The sequence below is a fragment of the Crocuta crocuta genome, unplaced genomic scaffold (assembly GCF_008692635.1).
Source record: "Crocuta crocuta isolate KB4526 unplaced genomic scaffold, BGI_CrCroc_1.0 scaffold305, whole genome shotgun sequence".
Lineage (NCBI taxonomy): Eukaryota > Metazoa > Chordata > Mammalia > Carnivora > Hyaenidae > Crocuta > Crocuta crocuta.
Genome location: NW_027529463.1, coordinates 1,212,995 through 1,239,835, shown reverse-complemented (window position 1 = coordinate 1,239,835; position 26,841 = coordinate 1,212,995). Strand labels below are relative to the sequence as shown.

The 26,841-nt window shown below is 34.4% G+C and overlaps 1 protein-coding gene across 1 annotated transcript in view; it reads left to right on the top strand.

Moving 5' to 3' along the window:
* The window catches only part of TBC1D32 (TBC1 domain family member 32), a 202,970-nt gene that overhangs the window by 123,618 nt on the left and 52,511 nt on the right, over nt 1–26,841 (top strand). The window contains exons 24-27 of the mRNA XM_077760780.1: nt 941–1,063; nt 2,283–2,391; nt 3,113–3,206; nt 25,022–25,147. Coding sequence (XP_077616906.1) covers nt 941–1,063; nt 2,283–2,391; nt 3,113–3,206; nt 25,022–25,147 — 452 coding nt within the window. The remainder of the gene's footprint in view (nt 1–940; nt 1,064–2,282; nt 2,392–3,112; nt 3,207–25,021; nt 25,148–26,841) is intronic.

Here is a 26,841-nt window from a genome sequence, read left to right as displayed (position 1 = left end):
CTGTTTCAGTCTGTGACTCCCTCTCTCTCTGACCCTCCCCTGCTCGCGCTGTCTCTCTCTCTCTCTCTCTCTCCTAGAAATAAATAAAACATTTTAAAAAATTTATAAATTATCCCTTTTTTTTCCGNTCTCTCTCTCTCTCTCTCTCTCCTAGAAATAAATAAAACATTTAAAAAAATTTATAAATTATCCCTTTTTTTCCCCTGAAGAAATAATATATAATACTGTGTGAGATTCTCTGAATTCTGGATTTGGTTGACTGTTTCCTTCTTGTGGTCATCTTTTAACAGTTCTCTGATTTTTGTATTTTCTGTAAACTGACAGTGTAATAATTGTTGGTTAGTTTCAGGTTCATTCAGTTTTCTCAGCAAGAATATTTCATAGATTGTGCAGTGTACATCCTTTAGTCTCACAGTAGGAACCACATGATTTCCACTTGTCCCTCTTTTAGCAGTGTTGAGAGATAAGTGGAAATCATTTGTGTTTAGAGATAGTACGATTTGGTGTTCTCGGCTTTATCGGACAATTATAAAGTTAGAGACTGACACTTCACCCTAATGAACATTTCCTGGCAGCAAAATGATTATGTCATTCCTTATGTAATTAGTTGCTGAAAAAAATAAAATTTGTAGTTTTATGGATTCACTAATGCACCCTATCTATTTTTTAAGTTAGTAGAGAGAACTTATTCGTAAATTTAGATAATTTGAAAAAACTATAATAGAAATTGCCTATGGTCTTTAAAGAATAATCCAGTGAGAAAAACTTTTGAAGTCTATTACTAATCAAGATGATTACAAATGTTTTTGAAGTAACTGTATGGTCTTTCTTGTAAAATTTGTATTCACATGTGTAGATATTACTTTGAGATACCATGAAAGTTTCTAAACTTGTAAGATCTATTTGATAAAATCTGCTTTTATTGTTCCTTCTTATAAAGGTTATTAAGTGTGGTATGCTGTGATCTAGACACTCTTCTCCTATTAGAGGCTCAGTATCAAGTATCTCAAATGTTACTAAATGCTCAAGAAGAAAATATCTTAGAGAACTCTGAAAGCCACAGGTAAAAACAAACAACACCCCCGCCTCCAAACCCTGTTAAGACATGGCATTAACAATAGTTTTCTTTATAGATGCTCTGTTAAGATGTAATTTTGTATATATAGTTTCATGTTTTTCCACTGCCTGAATTCAATAGATTTAAGTAAGAGTAAAAAGCAATTCAAACAGAAATATCATTAGAAAGACAGTGATAGATGTTCGATGGCTTGAACTAACTTTATTAATGGTTCTATGAAGTTGTATCACCTTTAAACTCAGTTTGCATGTGTAAGATGACCCAGTAAACAAAATGTTTGATTTCGTGTCGTTTGTAGAATTACTGTTTACCCCATTCTCTGAATTATGTTAATTCATAGTGATAAATTCTGGTTATTGCAAAATGAGGTTATGGTAATATCTTGATGAATTTTTTCTATTATATTTGTCATTACCTCAATTTGGCTGACATTTATTGAATACACATTCAATAGCTGGCATTGTTTTCATGTCTGTGAATTAATTAATTAATTATTTTAATTTATTTATTTTGAGAGAGAGATAGAGAATGTGGGAGGGATGGGGAGAGAAGGTGAGAGAGAATCCCAAGGAGGCTCTGCACTATCAGCAATACCCAATGTGGGGCTCAAACTCACAAACTGTGAGATCATGACTCGAATCAAGACCTAGAGTCAACTGCTTAACTGACTGAGCCACTCAGGCACCCCTCATATCTGTAATTAAAAAAAAAAAAGTGTGCTTCCATTCTATCTGGGTTTTAGAAAATTATGGAAGACTAAGCACATTACTGGATTCTCTAGATTTGATAGAGAAGGATGATATTAACAGCTGCAGGAAGTATGGAATCTGCTTAAAAGCAACATTTAGATTTTGAGTTTAAGGTACTGGGTTAGGAACTTAAGGGGACCCTAACTAAAACTGTGATAAAATCATGGAAATAATGTAGACCTTAATTCCGTTTCTTTTAATGCTGTAACATTTGACAAGAAAATACTTTATTAATATAATTTATTTCATTATATCAGTTATATCTCCATCAATATTTTGCTTTATGAAAAAGAAAGGTATAAGATAAAGTAAATTTACACTTTTTAAGTGATACATTGTTAATAATCCATTTTCCAGACTTTTCTATAGAAATTTTTTTTATATTCCACTAGTTTAACGTTAGAATTAAATCTTATTTCATTAAGAGAACAAAACTGGTATTTTTTTCCCCCCAGGGATTTTATAATTGATGGCTTATCAGTAGAGAGAAACCATGTTCTTGTTAGAATAAATTTTATTGGTGGGCCCATGGAACGAATTTTGCCTCCAAGGGTACTGCAGAAGGTGAGTGGGATAAAGAGGATTTTTTTACTAGAAAACCTTTAGGATACAAATAAACACTTTGAAATGAAAATAGTATTCTTCATGACAAGGGGTCATCATTAGCGCTAGTTTATGTTGTTTCATTAAAAAATTGTCATTTTCCTCTGTCTGGGATATTATTTATGTTCAAGGTCTTTTTCATGATACCTAATTTTTATTAGATGAATATATGTTTTGTATTTAATAAGAAATATTGAGTACCTCTCCTTCCATCAGTATTCATAGACTTTGGCTTTCTCTTAAAGTTGGTTTCTTTTTAATTAAGTATATTTTTGCTTTGTCAGTCTGGAAAAGAGAAGACAGAAATGATTGACAACACAAAATAGAGTTTTGTTTTCTGTGTTTGATTTTTATTTCAGTATAGGAAATACAGGTTTATTTTGAAGATTATAATTTTCCTTTCATGGAAAAAAATATACTAAAGGCATCATTATCAGTCCTAGTTGCTAAAACAAGTTACTATATGTTTGTCTTTAGTGCTTATATAAATGTCGTTTCTATTGCATTTCATTTTAGTTAATATCCTTTGGAGAATTGAGTTGTAATTAGCAAATACCTTTTGATTAATTATGCACCAACTCTAGTATCTATGAAACAAAAACTAGTTTAAATTAATATTTCAAAAAGCCTTAAAATTCAGTATTTTATATTACTTCCTAAAGTCATCTGTCTTCTTTTTTAGGGTGATGATCCATATCCTTGGCCAATGTTTTCATCACATCCTTTACCAAACTGCTATCTGTCAGAAGTTACAAAAAATGCTGATCTAAAACAAGGTACAATAATTACGATTAAATACCACATTATTTTAGTATTTTTGAGGTTATAATTTGAGAAAAAATAATGTATTATTATAGGAAATTAATAACTGTTTTTCATTCAGCTTGTGTATATGGATCCATTTATACCTATTTCTTAGTAAATTTCTTACTAAATTATTTGTATGATACTGAATTTTTATCAGAACCATTTTTGGTTAAAAAAAAGAATTATGGTTTTGATGAATTTTGGATACGTAGAACTTTATTCAGCAGAGCAATATTTTTTCGTATCTCTGTGCCATTCTGTGTCCTCAAGACTTGAAATATAAATATAATATAAAATCTATAAATTTAATAAAAGTTTATGAATTCATGAAGTTTTAGAGAATGCATTCAAGTAATTAGACAATTGTGTGGTAGTATAGTATGATAGGAACTAAATAAATAAATGTGTAGCCTGCTAGGATAACAGATATGCCAGACATCCTTCTAGAGAAAATTAGTGTTTAAAGGAAGACTTGAAATAGGTGTTTGGGGAGTAATACAAGCAGTAGTTTAAAGGGTGCATGAGATTTGGAATATGAGGGCAAGAGACACGAGAGGACAGCTGGTAAGCCAATTTCAACCATAAGGCCAGTGTAGCTCAAGAGCTTATGGGGAGAGCAATGAAAATTCAAACAGTTTTAGACTAGAGAATTCTAAGATGAGTTATAAGGCTCTATGATCAAACTGTTCATTAATTTGAGATGTTAAAGCTTATATCAGTGTTATCACGTTTAATACTATTAACGTTGTATTGGAAAAAAATAGCATTATGTATAAATTAATTTAACCTAGGTTAAGATTTTATGGAGTGATTATTGAAAAAATGTTTCTGTGTGAGACTTCATGTGCCTTTTATTTTTCCCTGCATTTATGTGCTTTAAAACCATTATAGAAGCCATTAATTCATATGCCTTGTTTTTGTCTCTATCCAGTGTTTGAGATCTACATTATATATCTCACAATTGGATAGAGCCAGAATTGGTGTGTGTGTGTGTGTGTGTGTGTGTGTTTGTGTGTGTGTGTTTTCTTTTCTATCTACTGAGAAGTTAGGGAAAGAGAAAGAACATGAGGGAGGTTTTTTATAGTTTTTAATATTTGTGTTTATAATGCACTTTCAAAATTCTGCCTTTGTTTTCCTCTCGTTTGTGCAACTTAATCTATTGCTTTCAGAGATTGTGAGTGATATGAAGTAGTTTTCAGGAGGAAACTCTTCAGATGGTATCATTTTTTGAACATTTTTCCCACTGAGTCCCATCTTTCAATGAACCCAAACCTTTCTCAATCGTACTTTCCTATTGTACTTTCAGTCTTTTTCATCACTTATTTGCCCTTCATTCCTTTATTTAACATTTTTCTTAAGTGCTAACTATCAGGGGCTTCACTAGGCCTTGGAGATAAGATAATCTACATGATCCATTCTTGGTGCCTCAACCCTTTCCCAGTTTTTTTTTTTTCCTTGTTACGATAAAGCATTGTTATCCTTGCTAAGTTTCACTTGGAAACAAATATTAATTTTTGGAGCAGTAAATCCAGTCATAAGTTTATTATGTGACTGTCATATTTGATAATTTGGTCCTTCAAAATAGTTTGATTTAAAATATATGCCTTATTGGGCACCGGGGTGGCTCAGTTGGTTGAGCATCCGACTCTTGGTTTCAGATCAGGTCATGATCTCACGGTTTGTGGGTTTGAGCCTCTGTTGGGCTGTGGGCTAGCAGTGCAGAGCTGCTCAGGATTCTCTGTCTCCTGCTTGCACACACTCTCCCTCTCTCTCTCAAAATAAATAAACTTTAAAACCTAAAAACAGATTGCCTTATCTTTTTAAACAGAACAAGGCAGACAGGAATTTAAAAAAAAAAAAAAAAGGATTAAATGGATACTTCCTGAAAAGATATATCATCAATTTCTACGAATTGGTGCTCAGAGGAATAAAATTTGATCCCTGCTCTTCTCTCGTGATTGATTTAGAAAAGGGAGTCATGATAGAATCTCTGTCTAGCCCAAAAGATAACTGCAGATGGTTATTAACTGTAGGCGAGCCCATCATACGGCCAGGCCATCATACACTGTGTCTATCCAGGTCTTTACTCTCCTGGATGACCATTTTAAAATCTTCTCTCTCATCAAAACTTCCTCACCTCACCCTCATCCATCCTATCAGATGATAATTTTGTTTTTTAGGTTTCTGAGGAAATAGAAATAGAAAAAAGCTTCCTTGTGCTCCTGATATACATCAACTCACTTAGCTGCATCTATGTCAATTTAGGTTTTCTAGGACTATGAATAAACTGCCAGTTTGCTTACAAAGGCCAAGTTCCCCATTGCTTGCACTGCATTCCATCCTCTTCTCAAAGATACTGTTTCTAACAGTTCTCCCTTTTCCTTTATTGCTGTGTTTTTTGGGTGTTGGGGTTGGCTCTCCAATGTAGATTTTTCATGAGCTAACAAGCATGCTGTTAATTCTTCCATATTTAAAATATTTTCTTTTGAACGCACTTTTCCATTTCTGCCTTTTCACTGAAAATTTCTTGGAAGGAGTTGTCTAATCTCGTTATTCCAGTAACTCTTTTCATTCTCTCTTGAACCCACTTGAACCCACAAAGCTAACCAGGCTTTCACCCTTACCATTCCACCATGGTTAATTTTACTGTATAGATCAGTCCTCATCCTATAAGACCTGGCATTGTTACTCAACATATTTGCTCCCTCTCTTTCTTTTGAAATTCTTTATTTGGCTTCCAGAAAACCCATGATTGGATTTTCCTCCTATATTTCTGGCAAATTCTCTTGTGTCCTTTTTTTTTTTCATCTTTCACTTCTCTCCAGCATCTAAACTTAGGAATGCCCCAGTGCTCAGTTTTTAGTTGCCTGTTTTTCTAGCTATACTCATTTTTGATTAAGATCTCATCTCATGAATAAAATACTGTCCAATATGCTGATGGCTATCAGATTATATCTTTAACCCCTAGCTCTTCCCTGAACTCTTCATTCATATGTAACTCCCTACTAGACACCTCTGCTGGGAAAGGTAATAATCATATCAAACCTAACAAGTCCGAGATAAACTTCTGATATTCCCTCAAAATCTGTTCCTTTGGCTTTCTTACTCATTTCCGAAATGGCAAATTTGTGCTTCTAATTCTGTAGGCAGTAAATTTGAAGGCATTCTTTGACTTCTTTTTGTCTTCATACCCATATCTAATCTGTCAGCAAGTGCTCTCGACTCTGCATTTCTGAAATCACTTTCACTCATGCAGTACAACCCTCATTTCTCACTTGTCTCAGTGCAGTAATCTGCTAAGTATTCAGTGTGTTCTCAATACAGTGACCAGAGTAATGCTGTTGAAATATGGATTACATTACATTACTCCTCTAAATGAAACCCTCCAATGGCTTCCCCATAACTAATAAGGCCCAGCACATTGGTGACTTCATTCCTGTCAGTACTCTGTTTTAGTGTAGTACCATTTCAAACCTCTTTAATCCTGTATTCCCCACCATATTGGACAACAGCCCCTGTTGTCTTTCTGTTTATCCCTAAGATACAAGTGTTTGACTAAGATATTATTCTATTCATTATTAATGGCAGTAACTAATACTTTCTGCTAATAATAGTGATCCTGGTTTTTGTTAAGCAGGAGAGAATGATCTAGGGACCAGTGGATAGCGTAGGATGTTTATCACAGGGATATCTCTGTGAACTCAATGAGAAAAATGGAGCCCAGTGCATTTCTGACAGGTATAAAGCTAAATTGAAAGGATTGTTTCTGGTCAAATACAGTTCAATAAAGTAAACAGTGTACAATTTTAAATATATTATGTTTAAGCTTATAATAATACTTAAAAACATAGCTATTTTGAAGGCAAGAGTTCTTATATTTTCCACTTTGCTTTTTTGATTTAAAAGTAATGATTCATTTATTCTGCTAGGTGTTATTTTAGTTGTCATTTACACTGCAGAAGTTTGGGATAGCATTTCTTTGTTGTGGGGAAAAAAATCACTTCGGTTGTGTGCACATGGTGACATCCTCTCATTTGTCTCCCAGCTTCTAGATTTATCCTCCTTGCTACAGTTAGCATCTTCTCATCTGTTAAATTGCCTCTTGTTAGCTCATTGGCATTAGTGTTAGCTATTAGATAATTTATCTTCATCTGTAAATAAGAATTTTAGACATCATCTGGTTCAGTTATTTTTCTTTGTGCATATTTTTAGGGTTATAATACTAAAATGTAAAAGCCCTTTAAAAGCTAGTGATTGATATTATCTATGTATGTATATGTGTATTATATATATAAGCACGCACATGATATATGTACACACATGTGCATGCATGTATATACCACATATGTGTGAACATGTGAATAATCTTACAGACATAAAAGCATTCCCTTCTTTTTTTTCTCTAAGTGTGTTTGGAGCTCAGACTCTGAGGTTTTGACAGTGCATGACTTTCAAGAGGAGCAGTGACAGGTGGTCCTGGGGAAGGGGGAGCTGGCCCTGGAGTGCATAGTGTAGTGTAGGGATCTCTAAGGTGCATTGGGAGAGAACATTCCCCTTCCTGGAGTGTTTTTGGAAGAGAGTATATCATCTCCCCAAAGACAAAAGACCCTGAAGGCACCAGCCAAAGGCCTTTCATTGGCAGGGGAAAGAGGCTCACCTAGAGGGAATATAACCTTTGCTGCTTTTAGTGGTACTACACCATAAATTCTGAGCACTGTGTAGCCATGGAACTATTTTTCAGGGAGAGAGGACTTCACACAATGTAGACAGGTTCTACTCCAGAGGAGGGAGTGCAGATCTGCATGGTGCCAGGTCCTTTAAGACTCTGGGTTTTGAATCCTAGCCACACACCAAAGAAAAAACACAGGAGAGTTATGGTGCAGGGTAAACTGACTGCCCTCACTATTCTGTGAAGGCTGCCTGAACTGTAGGGGTGAGTAGGATCTCTAGTCCAGGGAAGAAAGATTGGGGTGATGCCATTTTCCCCCCAACATCAACATGGTGGGACTTCAGAGTGGAGCTGGGATCTGTTCACACCAAACCTTGCTCCCTGCCTCCCCTGACCCTCCGCAGCCAGTGCCTGGCAACTGCTCATTTCCTGGGGCAAGAGTGACTCTGAGCCAACCTAGCAGGCCTCTCCTTCAGAAGACCAGCACTGCCAGCACCCCCCATGCACCAAGTGCACTGAAAATCGAACAATTGAAAACAATACCTGCAATTCTAGTGGAAATAGAACCAGGCTTCATCTTTTTTTTTTTAACTTTTTTTTTTCCTTTCTTTTTTTCTTTTGTAATCAGGCTAATTGATTGATTATTTTTCTTATTTCCTTTTTCTTTGTTTGGGATCAGGCTTTTTTATTCTTTTCTTTCTTTTTCTTCTTCTTTTTTCCCCTTTTCTTTGGAATCAGAGTTTTTTGATTCTCTGTTTCGTTTCTGTTTTTGTTGTTGTTACCTTTTCTCTCTTTTGGGATCAGGCTTCTTCCCTCACTCCTTTATTCTAGGCTTACTTCAACAAACAGATTAAAGCACACCTAGTTAAAGGTCTAAACACACCTCACTGCAGGCAAGTAGGAGTTCTGCAGAGGACTGACCAGTGGGAAAGAGCAGCCAAAACACAATAGCAGAGTGTACACAGCATATACCAAAAACACTTCCTGAAGTGCCAGGTCCTAGACAGTGTATGACCCCTTTTTAGTATAGCAGCACTCTCGGGTGCAAGAAACATACCAAGTTTTTAAAACAAACAACAGAAACTTAGCCAAAATGATAAGATAGAAGAACTCTCCCCAAAAGAAGGTTCATGAAGAAATCAAAACCAGGGACTTGCTCAAAACAGATATAATCAATATATTTGAACAAGAATTTAGAACAACAGTCATAAGACTAACAGCGGGGCCTGAAAAAAGCATAGAAGCCACCAGAGAAACCCTTGCTGCAGAGACCACCTAAAAACTAGTCGTGCTGAAATAAACAATGCTATAACTGAGATGCAGTACTGACTGGATACAGTGGCAATGAGGATTGAAAAAAGAGAGGAGAGAATAGGTGATCTAGAAGATAAAATTATGGAAAATAGTGAAGCTGAAAAAAGAGGGAGAGAAAATTACTAGATCATGAGGCGAAACTTAGAGAACTTAGTGATTCCATAAAACAAAACACTATTCATATCATAAGAGCCCTAGAACAAGAAGAGTGGGGGGAAAAGGAGGCAGAAGGTTTATTTGAACAATTTATAGCTGAGAACTTCCCTAATCTGGGGAATGAAACAAGCATTCAAGTCCAAGAGGCACAGAGAACTCTCCGCAAGCAACAAAAACAGGTCAACACCATGACATATAGTGAGACTTGCAAAATACAAAGATAAAAAGGAATTCTGAAAGCAGTTAGGGACAAACGGTCCTTAACCTACAAGGGTAGATACATAAGTTTAGCAGAAGACCAGTCCACTGAAATGTGGCAGGCCAGAAGGGAGTGGCAGGAAATATTTAATATGCTGAATGGGAAAAATGTGTAGCCAAGAATTCTTTATCCAGCAAGGCTGTCATTCAAAATAGGAGAGAGAAAGATTTCACAGACAAACAAAAGCTAAAGGAATTTGTGACCACTAAATTAGCCCTTACAAGAAATTTTTAGCGGGACACTCTGAGTACAGAAAAAAACAAGCAACTAAGACTACAGAGGAACAGAGAGCACCACAAGAGACACCAACTCTACAGGTAATACAATGGCACTAAATTCATATCTCAATAATCACTCTGAATATAAATGGACTAACTGATTCAGTCAAAAGACATAGGATATCAAAAGAGATAAAACAAGATCTATCTGTATGGTGTCTACAAAAGACTCATTTTAGATCCCTGTGTTGAAAGTGAGTGGATGGAGAACCATCAATCATGCTAAAAGATGTCAAAAGAAAGCTGGAGTAGCCAAATATATATCAGACAAACTAGATTTTAAAGATTAACAAGAGATGAAGAAGAGCATTATCATATAATTAAGGGGTGTATCCATCAAGATCTAACAATTGTATATATTTATGCTTTCAATTTGAAGCATTGAAATATATAAATCAATTAATCACAAACACAAAGAAACTCCTTGATGATAAGACCATAATAGTAGAGAACTTCAACACCCACTTACAACAATGGACAGATCATCTAAGCAGAAAATCAACAGGGAAACAGTAGCTTTGAATGACACACTGGACTGGATGGACTTAACAGATATATTCAGAACATTTCATCCTAAAGTAGCAGAATACACATTCTTCTTGAGTGTACATAGAACATTCTCCAGAATAGATCACATACTGGGTCACAAATCACCCCTCAACAGGTACAAAAAAATCGAGATCATACCTTGCATATTTTCATATCACAACACTATGAAACTGGAGATCAACCACATGAAAAAAATTTGGAAAGTTTTCAAATACATAGAGATTAAAGAACATACTACTAAAGAATGAACGGGTCAACCAGGAAATTGAAGAAAGAAAAAATACATAGAAGCAAATGAAAATGAAAACATGACAGTCCAAACCCGTTGGGATATAGCAAAGGCAGTCATAAGAGGAAAGTACGTTGCAGTTCAGGCCTATCTCAAGAAAGAAGAAAGGTCCTAAGTAAACAAGCTAACCTTACATGTAAAGGAGCTAGAAAAGGAGTGGCAAATGAAGCCCAAAGTCAGCAGCAGAAGGGAAACACTAAAGATTAGGGCAGAAATAAACAATATACAAACAAAACCCAGAACATATCAATGAAACTAAAAGCTGGTATTTTGAAGGAATAAACAAAATTGATAACCCCCTGGCCAGACTTACCAAAAAGAAAAGAGAGATAACCCAAATAGATAAAATCATGAATGAAAGAAGAGCGATTACAATCAACACCACAGAAATACAGTTATTAGAGAATACTGTGAAAACTTATATGCCAATACATTGGACAATCTGGATGAAATGGACAAATTCCTAGACACTAACACACTACCAAAACTCAAATAGGAAGAAATAGAAAATGTGAACAGGCCCATAACTAGCAAAGAAATTGATTTAGTTATAAAAATCTCCAAACAAAGAGTCCTGGGCCAGATGGCTTTCCAAGGGAAAATCTATCAGATATTTAAAGAAGATAAATAATACCTATTCTTCTCAAATTGTTCCAAAAAAATAGAAATGGAAGGAAATCTTCCAGGCTCATTCTGTGAAGCCAGCATTACCTTGATACCAAAACCAGACACAGACCCCACCAAAAAGGAGAATTATAGTCTGTTATCCCTGATGAACTTGGATAGAGCACTCAGAAATGGACCCACAAATGTATGACCAACTAATCTTTGACAAAGTAGTAAAGAGTATCCAATGGAAAAAGATAGTTTCTTCAGCAAATTGTGCTGGGAAAACTGGATAGCGACATGAAGAAGAATGAAACAGACCACTTTCTTACACTATACACAAAAGTAAATTCAAAGTGGATGAAAGAGCTAACTGTAAGACAGGAAACTATCAAAATCCTACAGAAGAATACGGACAACAACCTCTTTGACTTAGGTTGCAGCAACTTCTTACTAGGCATGTGTCTGGAGATAAGGAAACAAAAGGAAAAACAAAATGTCGGGACCTCATCAATATAAAAAGCTTCTGCACAGCAAAGGAAACCAAAACGAAAAGGCAACGCACAGAATAGGAGAATATAAAATGATACATCAGATATCAGGATTTAGTAATCCAAAACCTACAAAGACCTTATCAAATTCAACACCCAAAAAACAAATAATCTAATGAAGATATGGGCAGAAGACATGAATAGACATGTTTCCTAAGGAAACATCCAGATGCCTAACAGACACATGAAAAGATGCTCAACATCACTTATCACCAGAGAAATACACATCAAAACCACCATGAGATACCATCTTGCACCTGTCAGAATAGTTAAAATGAACAATCCAGGAAACAATAGATGTTGGCAAGGATGTAAAGAAAGGGAATACTTTTGCACTATTGGTGGGAATGCAAACTGGAGAACAGAATGGAGGTTCCTCAAAAAATTAAAATTAGAACTACCCTATGACCCAGCAATTTAGGTATTTACCTAAAGGATACAAAAATGCTGATTCAAAGGGGCGTATGCACCCCAGTGTTTATTTTAGCACTATCAACAATAGCTGAATTATGTAAAGAGCCCAAATGTCCATCCACTGATGAATGGATAAAAATGAGGTGTGTGTGTGTGTATACACACACACGCGCGCGCACACACACACACACACACACACACACCGGAATGTTACTTGGCGATCAAAAAGAATGAAGTCTTGCCATTCACAACAACATGGATGGAACTAGCATGTTTTATGCTAAGTGAAATAAGTCAGAGAAAGACAAATATATAGAATTTCACTTACGTGGAATTTGAGAAACACAACAGATAATCATAGGGAAAGGAAAGGAAAAATAAGAAAAAACAGAGAGGGAGACAAACCTTAAGAGACTCCTAAATACAGAGAAACAAGTACTGAGTGTTGCTGGTGGGGAAGTAGGTGGGAGGTGGGCCAAATGTGTGATGGTCATTAAGGAGGGCATTTATTGGGATGAGCACTGGGTATTAACTAAGTGATGAATCCCTAGGTTCTACTCCTGAAACCAGTACTATACTCTGTTAACTAAGCTGAATTCAAATAAAAAATAATAATAATAAATGAAAAAAAAAGTTGAGGGGAAGTGAGAGAAAGGAGAGTTGTACTGTGGTTAAAAGCTGGTAGTGGTTAGTATGCCAGGAGACTGTAGATTGACTCATAGTGTCCTTTCCATGTGAAACAGATCATAAAATAAAACAGATTGTTTTTTAAGCTAAACTTAGATCTCCTACGATTTATTATTATACCCCTCGTTGGCCAGTTTTCTCTACTACATTCCATTTTGGTGTGTTCAGGATGAGACTTCTTTCTCTAAAGAAAAGCAAAATCAGTACTTTCAAACTGAGAAATAGAAATGGTTTGAGGGACTGGATAAAATACTCTGGTTATTGGAAGCATTAGACATCTGAATGTGAGGAATTTGCTATCTTCTCTTTCTAGCATCCTGTATTCATTTCATTTTTAAATTACTTTTATAATGTTTATCCAGACCAAATTATAAAATAATCAGAAATCTAGACTATATCTGTATTCTGTATATCTTACTGTATAGAATACCTGTCTTAACATTTGGATCTATATTCACTCAGCTGGGGCTGGTATCTTCAAGTAGAGAATAAGTTTGTGTGTGTGTCATTGCTTGATGTTTCTAATACTCCTGACAGGACCACCACAGTAGTAGAAGTGCAGCACTGACTTCCAGAGCCACTGACAGTAGGGCCACATGGCATTGATTGTTTCTCTTTGATCTTATAAATTTGGATGGCTACTCACTGAAAACGTCAAATATATTAGTAACTCCTAATTCAAGTGAACTTGAGTGCTTCTAGGAAGTCCTCCATAATCATTCATAACCCATATATCCCTCCAGAGGCCCTTCCTTAAAATAAAACAAAACAGAACAAAAATAATCCAAAATACAAAGTTGAACTTCTTTGGGCTTTCTAAGTAAACAGAGTATCAACTAATGTAAGTCAGCTGTATAAACAAATGTGTCACTTTCTCATTCTTCCCTTTCCATTGCTCTTTCAGTCATCTCATGGCCTTTCTCTATATAGTAATTGTCCTACATACTCTACATAAGCATGTGGGTCTTGTTTTGTTAAAAACCGCTTTATTGAAATGTAATTAACATACTACACAATTCACCCATTTAAAGCGTACTGTTCAGTAGTTTTTAGTATATTAGTAGATATGTACAACCATCACCACAGACAACTTTAGAACATTTTCACCATCTCAAAAAGAAACCCAGTACTCTCTCTTCCCTCACTTCCCTCACCCGGCCCTAAGCAATCACTAATCTCCTTTATGTCTCTAGAGATTTCTTAGTTTGGACTTTTTATATGAATGGAATAGTGTAGCATGGGGTATTATGTGACTGGCTTCTTCCCTTAGCATAGTGTTTATAAGTTCATCTAGAAGGTTCTTTCATGTTGTAGCATGGATAAGTATTTCGTTCCTTTTTATGATTAATATTCCATTATGTGGATATACCACAATTTGTTTATATATTTATCTGGTGATAGATACTTGGATTGTTTCCACCTTTTCAAAAATTTGTTTTAATTTTTTTTGGTTTTTGTTTTTTCTAGAGAGTATGTGCAAGCAGTGGGGAGGAACAAGTGGGAGGAAGGGATGGAGGGAGAGAGAGAGAGAGAATGAGAATTCAGAGCAGGCTCCCTGCTCACCATGGAGTCTGACTTGGGGTTCAATCCCATGACCCTGAAATCATGACCTGAGCTGAAATCAAGTGATGCTCAACCTACTGAGCCACCCAGGCTTCCCTGTTTCCCTCTTTTGGCTATTATAAATAATGCTGCTGAAAACATTCATGTACCAGTTTCTGTATGAACATAGATTTTTTTTGTCTAGAATATAAACCTAGAAATTGAATTGCTGAGTTTTATTGTAATTCTATATTTAATAGGTTGAGGAACCTTCACTGTTCTCTAAAGTAGCTGTGCCATTTTAGCCTTTCATCAACAGTGTTATGAGAGTTCTCATTTCTCCTCCTCCTCCTCCTCCTCCTCCTCCTCCTCGTGTTTTGTGATCTGGCCATCCTACTGGATGTGAAGTGCTATTTCTTTGTGATATTGATTTGCATTTCCCTGAATACTGATATTCCTTGGAGAATTGACTGTTTACATCGTTTGCCTAATTTTTAATTATTTGTCTTTTTATTATTGAGTTGTAATTTATATATTTTAAATATAAATTCCTTATCAGATGAATGGTTTGAGAACTTCCTGCACATCTTAGACTACGTTAAGTGTATACTTCTGGGCCTTTGCTCTTTTTTTTTTAATATTTTATTTTTATTTTTGAGAGAGAGATAGAGACAGCATGAGCAGGGGAGGATCAGAGAGAAAGAGGGAGGCACAGAATCCGAAACAGGCCCCAGGCTCTGAGCTAGCTGTCAGCACAGAGCCCTATGCGGGGCTCGAACCCACGAACCGCGACATCATGACCCGAGCTGAAGTCAGACGCTCAACCTACTGAGCCACCCAGGCGCCTCTGGGCCTTTGCTCTTGATGTTCCCTTTTCGTGGAGTATTGACTCCTCTTCACACAGGTAGTCCTTCTAAACCTTTTATGCTTAGTCTGGATGTTACTTCTTCAGAGAAGTTATCTCTAAAATATACTTCTTCCCTTATATCTCTCTGCGTCCCTGTGTGGATTTCTCTAACAACACTATACCTTACTTTGAGTTATGTATTTTGTTCATTGCTCCCTATGATGTAACTTCTATGAGACAAAAATGCTGTCTGCCTTAGGTAGTAGACAATAATAAATGTCTATTAAGTGGATGAATTAACATTGAATTTTTTCTTCTTTTATTTTTTTCCGTCATCAGACTCTATCTTCTAAATCTTTGTCAGTGGACATTGGGAATTCCTTTCAGGCTAATCTGAAGTAAATTTACAAATTTTTCTCATACCTAGAATAATCTCTGGTCTGACTTATTTTTTAGGGCATCAGCAGCTTTGCAGTTAGAAAGTTCTTTGAACCAGACTTCTGTACATATCATTCAGGAAGTAGACACCTTTATTATAGTTATTTTTTCATTTACAAAGTGGTAGTTTATGGTTTTATAGCACATAAAAGGTATACGTTGTTGGCATTCCTTTTTTCCACAATTGAAAACAATATTCAAAAAAATACACAGCCTTTATTCTGTGATTACTTCAAATTCAATCTTTTTGTAGCTTCAGTATCTTTACTGCTTCCTCTGCTGCATTTTTACTTATCTGATGGGAAATTGATTGTATGCCTGGCAAAACATTCTTTCAAATACTGTATAAAAGAGTAAGTTCCATAGTGATAATCATTCCCTTTAATGGAATACACCACATAATGTTAAAATTTTTATAGTCCGATTCTTCAGACATATTTAATTGGGTATTTTTAAATAGCATTATTCATATATGAGAAAAATGATAATTTCAAATAATATATGAGATATAATCTCTTCCTAGTATCTCCCCCTGCAACATGAAGTAGGTTTTCCTTCTTCAAATTAATGAGAAAAGGAGAGAGGATATCATACAAAAGTGAAGTGAATTCCAGTTAGAACTTGCTTTTTGGTTTGTAAATTTTCAGCTCTGAATGAATTCAGTATAAAATATATGTTGAATCATTAGATTCTATGTATTGATCAAATGGCTATGAAGATCATATTCTGTTCTTGAGAAACATGAATCTAAGCCACTGTATTAAATGTAGATTATTTGCATAGGTTTGGTACTTTATAAAAACATAAATGAAAATGCAAACCATTGACAGTATTTTATTAGTATGCTGGGGGATGGAAAAAGCTTTTTGACAGGTATTATACATAAATTTAGTTTGAACATTTTATAACTGCAGACTATTACTTAAAAATAATTATTGCAATGTATTTTCTTCAATATAAAGGAACAAATATTAATAAATTTTTTAAATTAGAGGTGTAATTGAAGAACTAGAATACTGTATTCTCTGCCTCTGGAGCTAGGCATTGTGCAGTAAATGAGTAATAAAGTTCATGGGTTTTGTAGTTACATTCTTATGATGCCAACATATTTTATCCTGGCTCTCAAGACATGCTTGTATTTTAAATCATTCGCATTAAGAGACATTGAAATTTAGGCTTTTCAATTACAAATGCTGTAATGTTGTTATTGGAACAATGTTCATATTTTAACAAGACAGTTCTCATTTATCTTTCTTGATTTTGTTTAATAAATTTTCATGTCCTTACTGAGTTTAATTCTTTATCCACTGATGCTTCTTCTTGCTGACACCTTGATAATTTCTGTCTTTTCAGACATTAAGTCCATGCCCATGTCCCTGATGAATTATTTTCATGTCTTTTTAAATTTACAAATGGGATAACAATCCATTATACAATCCTAATAGTATAGATCAAATCTGGAATACTACCTACATTGTATGTAGAAATACACCTTTTTTATGCAGGTTTTTTTTTTTTTATGTTTGTTTATTTTTGGGAGAGAGAAGGAGACAGAGAGTGAGTAGGGGAGGGGCAGAGAGAAGAGGAGACAGAATCTAAAGCAAGTTCCAGGCTCTGAGCTGTCAGCACAGAGCCTGTTGCGGGACTTGAACTCGCAAACCACAAGATTATGACCTGAGCTGAAGTTGGACACTTAACTGACTGAGCCACCGAGGTACCCCAGAAATAAACTTTTTAGGAGAAAAAAGAGAAAATGAGATGAAATATAATGGCAACTATATTTTAATAAAAGAAAGAAAATTACCTAATTAACAAGTTGAGTGGACCAGGTTGCCTTCATTGCTAGTCTGATAAATTCTGTGAGATTTAGGATTACCATTCCTTCTCCAGTCAACTAAATACAGAACCCCATAGGGAAAACTGTAAAAGTACTTTGAAAATAGTATGACACTACATAAAATATAGTGCAGCGTAATGATGGATATTGTTCTCATTTTAAAAGCTTTTTGTATTATGTCTTGCACATATAGTCTAGAAATATTTTTTGTAATAAATTATCAACTACTAATTTAGACCTTTATATCAGATCAGACATTTTCTTACTCTTTTTCTTATTGTTTCTAACCTTGTAATTAAGATATATTTTCTGCAGATAAAGGTAAATGGCTTATTTGAAATAATTCTGCTAACTGAGGAGACTGGGAGTATGAGGTAAAGGTTTCTTTTCAGTGTAGCAGATCTTGAGCTGCAGCTGTTAAGATACTTAATTTAAAAATCAGATAAGCATTTGCTTTTGAATAATAAAACTTATTTTCATGTACTTGAAACATGAACTTACTTCATGTTTGAAACAAACATCTGTGACAACAAGGGGAGATAGATCACCTGCTAGTTTAGGTGTAAGTGATAAGGGAAAACTAATTTCTCATTTTTTAAAAACATGACTCATTTCTTTTATGGTAAATGATTATCACATAGTTTTTAAAAGGAAAAGTGGTATGATAATTCCCCAATGAGGAATAATCTGTATAAAATATGGATGACATGTTTTATAAGCTCATGTGTAATGAATTTAGGTACTCCCGAATTTAGAGAAGTACAGAAAACTAATAACAGAGAATTTAAGCATCTTTTCAGTTGCTTCTCCAAGACCACGCAAAGTATTCCCTTGTTTATTATAGTAAGAGTAAACTGAAAGGACTGTTAAACTACACGGAAGTAGATAAGCAGAAATACATGTGGAAAGCAAATATTACACAAATAAGGTTCAGGATAATACAAAGGTGACTATCTAAATTAAGCGTAGGAATATATTGGTAGTTAGTTTATGAAATCTTCCATTTATTTTGTTTCTTTTGCAGAATTTGTTAAAATATCTGTATAAAGTGGGCATTCACAATTACATCCAGGGAAGAAATACTAAAAGTTTTCTGTGTAAATAGCAGATTTTCTCTGTATTTATATTGAACTTATATTTTTCCTCCCTTTGAAACTGAGGTTCTTTTTCTATTGTCCATAATAATCTTATAATCAATATAATATTTCTATATAATCTTTTGAGAAAAAGTATATACTGTATTCTAGTATGAAAAGATTATAGTGTTCATTATAACAAAGAATTTCCGAGTCTAGATATAGAATATTGTCAGCTGTGATTGGTGAACATGAAACTATTTTTTTTTTCTCTTTTCCTCAATGTTAGTAAGGATTTTAAAATAGAATTTTTAACTTTCTCTTCCAATTTCTCATTGTCTGGAAATCATAATGGTCTGAAGGAGCAAAGAGAAGAAGAGCATATACTCACTAGACACACCAAACCTTTCCTGGGAAATCAAAACAGTAGTTTACCATGGGAACTTCATAGCTAGATGTGTAATTAATATACTGAAACTAAATTATGGTATTGTACTTTCTCTAAAAATAATATTTTAGGGTTAGAAGTATATAAAACCATTTGATATAAAAATGTGAGTTAAGAAAGGAATTGTATTCAGTGTATAGAATATAAACCTGGATTCCTCATGGTGAAGTAGAACACTTTTTTTCTCATTTAACCTTAAGAAGTGAATATTCATTTCATTATAAGAGATTGGATTATACCCAGAAAGGAGCCAGAACCTCATAAGAAGATGTAACAATGAGGATTTTAAAAATCTATATACTTTAAAACACTTCAATGTTGTGATTAGGGTTCTTACAAGTGATCATTTTATACATGACCAGACATTTACTTTTTTTTAATGTTTATTTTTGAAAGAGAGAGAGAGACTGGTGTGGGTGGGGGAGGGGCAGAGAGAGACACACATACACACACAAACTCCAAAGCAGGCTCTGAGCTGTCAGCACAGACCCCAATGTAGGGCTCAAACTCAGAAACTGCAAGATCATGACCTGAGTCGAAGTCAGGAACTTAACCCACTGACCCACCCAAGTGCCCCTATACATTCCCATACACTTAATTAAGGTTTATTGAGGTTGTTTTCTGGTCATTTTATTTTTCATAAAAATATAATTGTGTGTATATATATAATTATATGTATATAATTGTATATATAATTATAAAATATAATTTCTTTCTCTTTAGAGAAAGAAAAATTCCCTCAACGCTCAACTACATGATCTTCCATCAAAGATCATGTAGTTTTATAACGATCTTCCTCTTTTTTAAAACTATGTAATTGATAATATGCACAGGCTTTCTTATGAAATACTGAGCTCTAATATAGATTTTTTATCAAATTAAGAACTATAATTGCTCATATTTAGTGATACTAGTATGCTTAGAAGTCACTGTCACTTTTAATTATACCAACATTTACATACACATATGTATATATAATCAATTTTTTAATATACAATGGAATGCATCCATTTTTTTTTTGAGAGAGAGCATGTGCGTGTGTGCATACATGGGGGAGGGGCAGAGGGTGAGGGAAAGAGAAAATCTCAAGCAGACTCCACACTCAGCACAGAGCCCAAAATGGGGCTCGCATCCGATGACTCTGGGATCATGACCTGAGCTGAAACCGAGAGTTGGCTGTTCAACTGACTGAACCAACCAGGTGCCCCAGAATGCATCCATTTTAAGAATAGTTTGAATTCTGACATTTTTGTGCATACATAATCACCACCATAATCAAATACATAACATTTTCATGACCCCACAAAAGTTTCCTTTGTCCCTTGCAGTTATCTTCTCTCTACTCCCAAGTCTCAGGCAACTACTGATTTTTCCCCCCACTACTGTAGATTAGGATTTGTCAGCCTCAGCACTGTTAATATTTTGGTGTGGGTAACTGCTTATTACCAGAGGGTGTGGTCGTATGCATTGTAGAATTTTTAGCAGCACCCCTGGTCTCTACCTACTAGATGCCATTGAACTGTCTCTGTACTCCCCACTTGCAGTTATGACAATAAGAAATGTCTATGAAGACTGCTGAAATTAACTCCCAAGAGAGCAAAACATAGTCCATTTGAGAAGAGCTATCAACAATTAGTTTTTTCTATACTGGTGGTTCATACAAATGGAATCATATAGGATACTTTCTTTGTGCCTAATTTTTTTCAGCCTAATGGTTTTGAGATTCATCCAGTTTGTTACATGTACCATATGCTGTCTGTTTTTACTGAGTGGAATTCCAGTAGTATATAAACTACATTTGGTTTAAATTGTACCAAAGCTTTTGATTTTGTTCATATTTTCTTTAAATACTTAAAAATAGCCATTTTGAAATCTTTGCTAATCATATCACTTTAACTCTTTGAGGATTTATTAGTTGATTTATCTGCTGGTTTGAGCCACATTTTTCCTTTTTCTCATATTGTGATTTTTTTGTTGAATTTCAGACGTTATTGATTTTATACTGTTGATTGTGGGATTTTTTTTCTTTAAATATTTTTGGAGTGCTGTCCAGTTATTTATGGATCAGTTTGATCTTTTCAAGGCTTTGATTTTTTTGATTAGGATGGGTGTAGAGTTGCCTTTATTACTAACTTAATTCTATTACTGTTACGCACTACCTGGTAGTTACGGACATCCACCCTGGAACTAGCACCATGTTTGCTCTGGGAATTGTTCATTTTACAAGTTCCCAACTGTTTTTTCCCCAGCTTTGAGAGTTTACTCTTCATTTTCAGAGATGATTATTTTGCAATCAGCTTTACAAAGACTTACACAGATCTCTCAAGTTCTTGGCTCTGCTCTTATTCTTCAGTACTATGATCCAAAATTTTAGCCTCCTCAGTCTGTCTCTGCAATTTGACTTCTGTCTCTTCAACTCTGCAAGACCTCCTTGGCATCCTCCTTCCTGCATAGTGATTGCTTTCAAGAAAAAGAGGCCAATTGTAAAAGCTGACCACATTTTGTTTGCTTATTTGTTTGTTTATTTATTTATTTAAATTTTAAAAAGTTTGTAAAGCTCACCACATTTGTTTCCCTTTCTTCAGCAAAACAACCCTGTACTGCCTATTGGCAAATGTTTGAAAACAGTTGTTTATTATATTTTATTCTTCATGTTGTTTACAGCAGGACAGCAAATCTATTCCCAGTACCTATTATCATGACCAGAGGCAAAACCCAGGGTTTTAATTCTTTTGTGTTATTATAAACATAGAAATTTTTGGACAACACCAGATTCATATTTGCTCTGCTCACATAATCACTAATTTAGAGTTATTGTATTCCTTTAATACCATTCCTATGATTTATTTCCTCTTGCCTCATACTCTATGTCCAAGAGCCTTTGCTGATGTAACACCATTGGCCTCTCTCTGGACTTCCTTACTTTACTCTGCACAAGGGTAGGAAGGGTGTTTGGTAGGCAAACTTGGGAGAAGGTTGGAAAATCTTGGGTTAGCCTTCTTGTATAGGCTGTACTTTCAAGTTAGCCTATCTTTAGGTTATATTGACACCTTTTAATTAGGAGAGGCCTTTGGTTGTCAATCATTGTCTATAATTAAATAGGTTAGTTCAATTTGGGGGAGACATTTGGAAGTCCTTGTGGCAGGAGATCCAAGTAATGGTGCCTACTTTAGGTGTTTTGGTCCTAACAAATTTCTTTAACTTCATTTATTTCCTGTCTACTACTTTTTTAGCCTCAAACTTGGAGGGGGAAATAAAGGAATCATTGTTCCTTCAAACCTAAGTATCACAGACACACATATTTTCAGTTAGTATTGTATCAAATCACTAAATATTTTTAACTGCGAGGAATGCAAATTGAAAAGCCCACACTCTCTTTGATTGTGGGAATGTAGCCAGAAGTGAAAATAGGGTACATAGTTCTAGGAGTCTTTGTAGTTCCTCTGTCTCTAGCTCAGCATTTCTTACAGCCCAAATTCTAATTTCCAGGTAAATGGGACCCTTTAGCCCTTCCACTGACTGGTAGATCATATGCATACCACATCTGCTGCTTCAGCACTGTTTACAATTATGGTGCCTTGTGCTTTTTTCTTAGAATGAGATGATGAAAAGCGAAACAGAATAGCAAATGTGAAGGGATGGACAGAAAAAGAGGAAGGTATAGAGCAGGAGGGAAGAGGGAAAGAATAATATAGAATTGTTAAATATCAGGTAATTTACAAAAGAGCTATGTGGGCATCTTCTATTTGAAGGAGATAGTAGTAGTTAGAAGACAGTTTACAACTGGATGGAAAAGACCTAGAGGAGAAAAGAGAGATGAAAAACTACATTTGTCTTTGCAGTCATGTGCCACTAGTGATTCTTACTAGGCTCTAGGCAGTTTGTTCTTGGGAAATAAGTAATGTAGATATTCTAAATGGAAACTACAAAAACTTATTTTAATGCTGTGTTGAATTAAGTATTTTACCTAAGTCATGTGAAGATACAATTAACATTATAACTTTATTATTAGTAGCATAATTTTCAACAAAATTATTAGCTTTAGTATTTCTTGAGTTTAGGTTAAAGGTTTTGAGAGATTTTATTAAAAAGAATCATTTTACTTTGATTTAATCACTTTAATTTTAATTTTTCTCTAGCTTCTGATTGAGGCTATTATGAAGTGTTACAGGATCATTTGGTATATATAGAATAGATTTGTACTAAGTATCTGAGTTACACAATCTTTCAACAAAACAATTCTTTCGCTCATGTATACATTTGTGTGAGTATGCATATTTTTGTTATATTTATTTGTATACTCATCTGTCGTATAAAAGAATATGTAGCTTTAATATGAGATGCTTTTTGTGACCTACCTGTCAAATAGGGACATATTTACATAAAGTATGACTTATATATTTAATTATATAATTTTAGATATCATAACCATGAGAACTGTGATATATAGCTGCTTTTTTGGGGCTAAATAAAACTAGTTTAGGTCATAGGAATGATAAGTATGTCTAAAGTGCACTATTATGATGTGTATATATATATGAGCATACATACATATATATGCTTTATGACATGCGGTATTCATGAAGGCAAGTGACTGTCTTGATTGTTGTAGCCAAGCAGGAGAAACTCCATACATATTTGTTGAATATATTTTTACAAATATTGGATGAAAAAAATAAAATTAAATAGTTTGGTATAGTAGAATGATTAAGTTTTTAAAGCTATAAGAGTAAGGACTTGTTTTATAATTTTATTCTTTTTTTTTTTAAAAGAAGAGTTGATTGAAACTAACTCTAGTATTAGATTGATCACTATTATCTTCCCAGTGGGATTTATCACCCCAAAGAGAGCTTAGGCAGATGTATTTTGTGCTGGTAGTGTTCCCAGACACACTTTGGGCAGGAGCAGTCAGACTTTTGACCCATTATTTTCAGAAGGTTCTTTTTCCTTTTTGATCCCCAAAATCTCTTTCAAGGAAGGTATTAAAAGGTGTGAGTTCACGTGACTACCTATTCCCCCATGATCTTCTAGAAAATAAGAGAACATTATTGCTTCTTTTTTCTTTCCCTTGAATGTTTATCTACATGTATGTGGGAAGATAGTATATATGTTTGTTTGAATAAATACTTGTATAACTTTTTCTTAGAGACACCAAAGTCCTTATTTAATATATTATTAATAGATGTTTTCTAATGCTAATTCTCATAGGAATGAAAATAAAGCAGTAATTGGAAAAACCTCATGGGAATAAAATTAAAATGGAAAAATAAAATTAGATGAAAATTCCCATGTATTCCATGAAATTGCTTAGAAAGAAATTATATTTTAGCCATAGATACTCTTGTAGCATCATCCATTTTCAGTATAATTTTTTGCAAGAAGTGGAAATAAGTGATTGGCTAGAAATTTTCTATGCTTATGTTTCCTTTTTGCTTTTAAAGAAATTAATAAAATTGTGTATCAATGTGAGTGAAATAAGAGTATAATGTTCATGTCCATTTATGTAATGAAATCTAACATCTATTGCATCTGTTTTTTGATGTCTATTCAGTACTCAGTAATGAGTCACTTTCATATAAGAAAAAGAATATTCAAGCATTATGTTTATATCAATCCATTTTGTGAGCTTTAAAATTTTTTTTTTTCTGGTCATTTAGTATAAATAGCAATTGATGGTATAAGATGTAATTACATAAAATGTTTTCTTTTGAAAGTCATATACTACACTTTTTCTAGAATTTGTAACTATTTACATATTTAACATTAATACTTATTTTTCAGTGTTTGTAGCATCTCATAATAACATAGCTATATTTCTTATTAGACAATGATCTTGGCAAACTTTTATTACGCTTCAAAATGTCTGATAAACAAACTGAGTGGATACACAACTGCCGAAAACAGTTTTGCAAAATGATGAAGGCCAAACCTGATATAATCAGTAGAAGTGGTGAGTACGTTGTTTAATTTTTGTGGTGTTTTTTTGCATGAAAATTATATTAGTGGAAGCTGTGTTTACTGTGGATTAGTACCGGCATGTCTAGAATACATAATACTCATTCCAGAAGTCCACTGACTTTTGAGAAACTTATGATCCTTGAAAACAAAAGGGGAAATCTGAGATGCAAAGAAGCTGAAGACCAGAGAAAAGAAGGAAGAAGAGGCCCACTCGCCCTTACTCCCTGATACCAGTAAAATTGTAGGCAACACATCAACTGTCAAAAAAATTAAAATCTGAGAAACAAACTTTTATTAAACTGAGAGGTCTTGGTAAGCAAAATTGCAACACTGATCTGCCTTTACTTAGGTGATAATTCGCTTGGTTTCACCAGCTTTCCTCTGAATTTACCATACTGCTATATTTTTGGAAACTTGATTGACTTTTTTATTGACACATATTTTGAAACTTTGCTATGTCCAGCCAAATAAATTTAGTTACTCTTAAGGAAATTGAAATTTTATTTTGAGGTAATAGCTGTGTTTCCTAAACTAGCAAATAATTTGTTTTATATTCACATATTTACATGTGCATTTGTTTTCTTGAAATTATCATTTTTAAGTTAACATTATTTTGAATAAAGGTCTAAGGAAAAGGTTCTAATGTAAACATATGATAGAATTTTTTGTAAACTATAATTTAAAATTGTCCACTTTATTACCCATGGTTTATGGTTTTCATATTTGTATCATTTGTTATAAAATTAAAAGTGGGAAACAAAAAATAAAAATATTTATATTTTGTTGGAGATACTACATTTTCCGAGACTAGTGATATATATCTGTGGGCAACTCAGAGGTGAATTCCCTGAATTTTCTTTTTGCCTAGTATATCCTAGAGTGATTAAGAAGGACATCAGACACGGGATAAAAAGGCAGGGCCAATAAAAGGAAACTCTCTTTAGCCAAAAGGACCAGGAGAAGGGTAGCCTGTTAAGACACTTTTTTTTTTTTTAATAGAAAGTGACCACTTTAATCCAATCAGACACCATAGGAAAGACTGCCAGCAAGACCTGGGCATAGCCTGAACTTCTATCCTTACCTGGCAGTAATGGGGGCACCTTTGCCTCTCCTTGCTAGGATTGTATCAGAGGAGATTCAGGTAGAAAGTTAAGGATTTTTACCATCACTCAGTAGTAACAGGGCTACCACCCCACATTCCGCTCCACACGTTTTTTGTCTCACACTTAAAACAAATTTAAAATTAGAAAGCATCAACAAAGAAATAAAGAAAACCTACAAGGACATTTTAGAAGTGAAAATACTGTAACCGGAATAAAAGCTAAATGGATTGGTCAACAATAAATTGGAAAGGATGTAAGGAAGGATTGGTGAACCTTAATAGAGGAAATAGACTGAAAAAAAAAATTAACAGAGTCCCAGAGACTTGTGGCACCATAACAAAAGATCTAACATGTCATTGGAGACCTGGAAAGAGGTTAAGACTACAAATGTATTTGAAGAAATATAGTTTAAAAATGTTCTAAACTTATCAAGAAGCCTAAACCTATGGATTCAAGAACCACAACCAGGGTAAATCCAAAGAAATCCACACCAAGCCCCAATATAGTCAAACTTTTAAAAACTAAAGACAAAGAATCTTGAAAGCAGAGAAGGGAAGAAACAACATCTTAACTACAGGGGAAA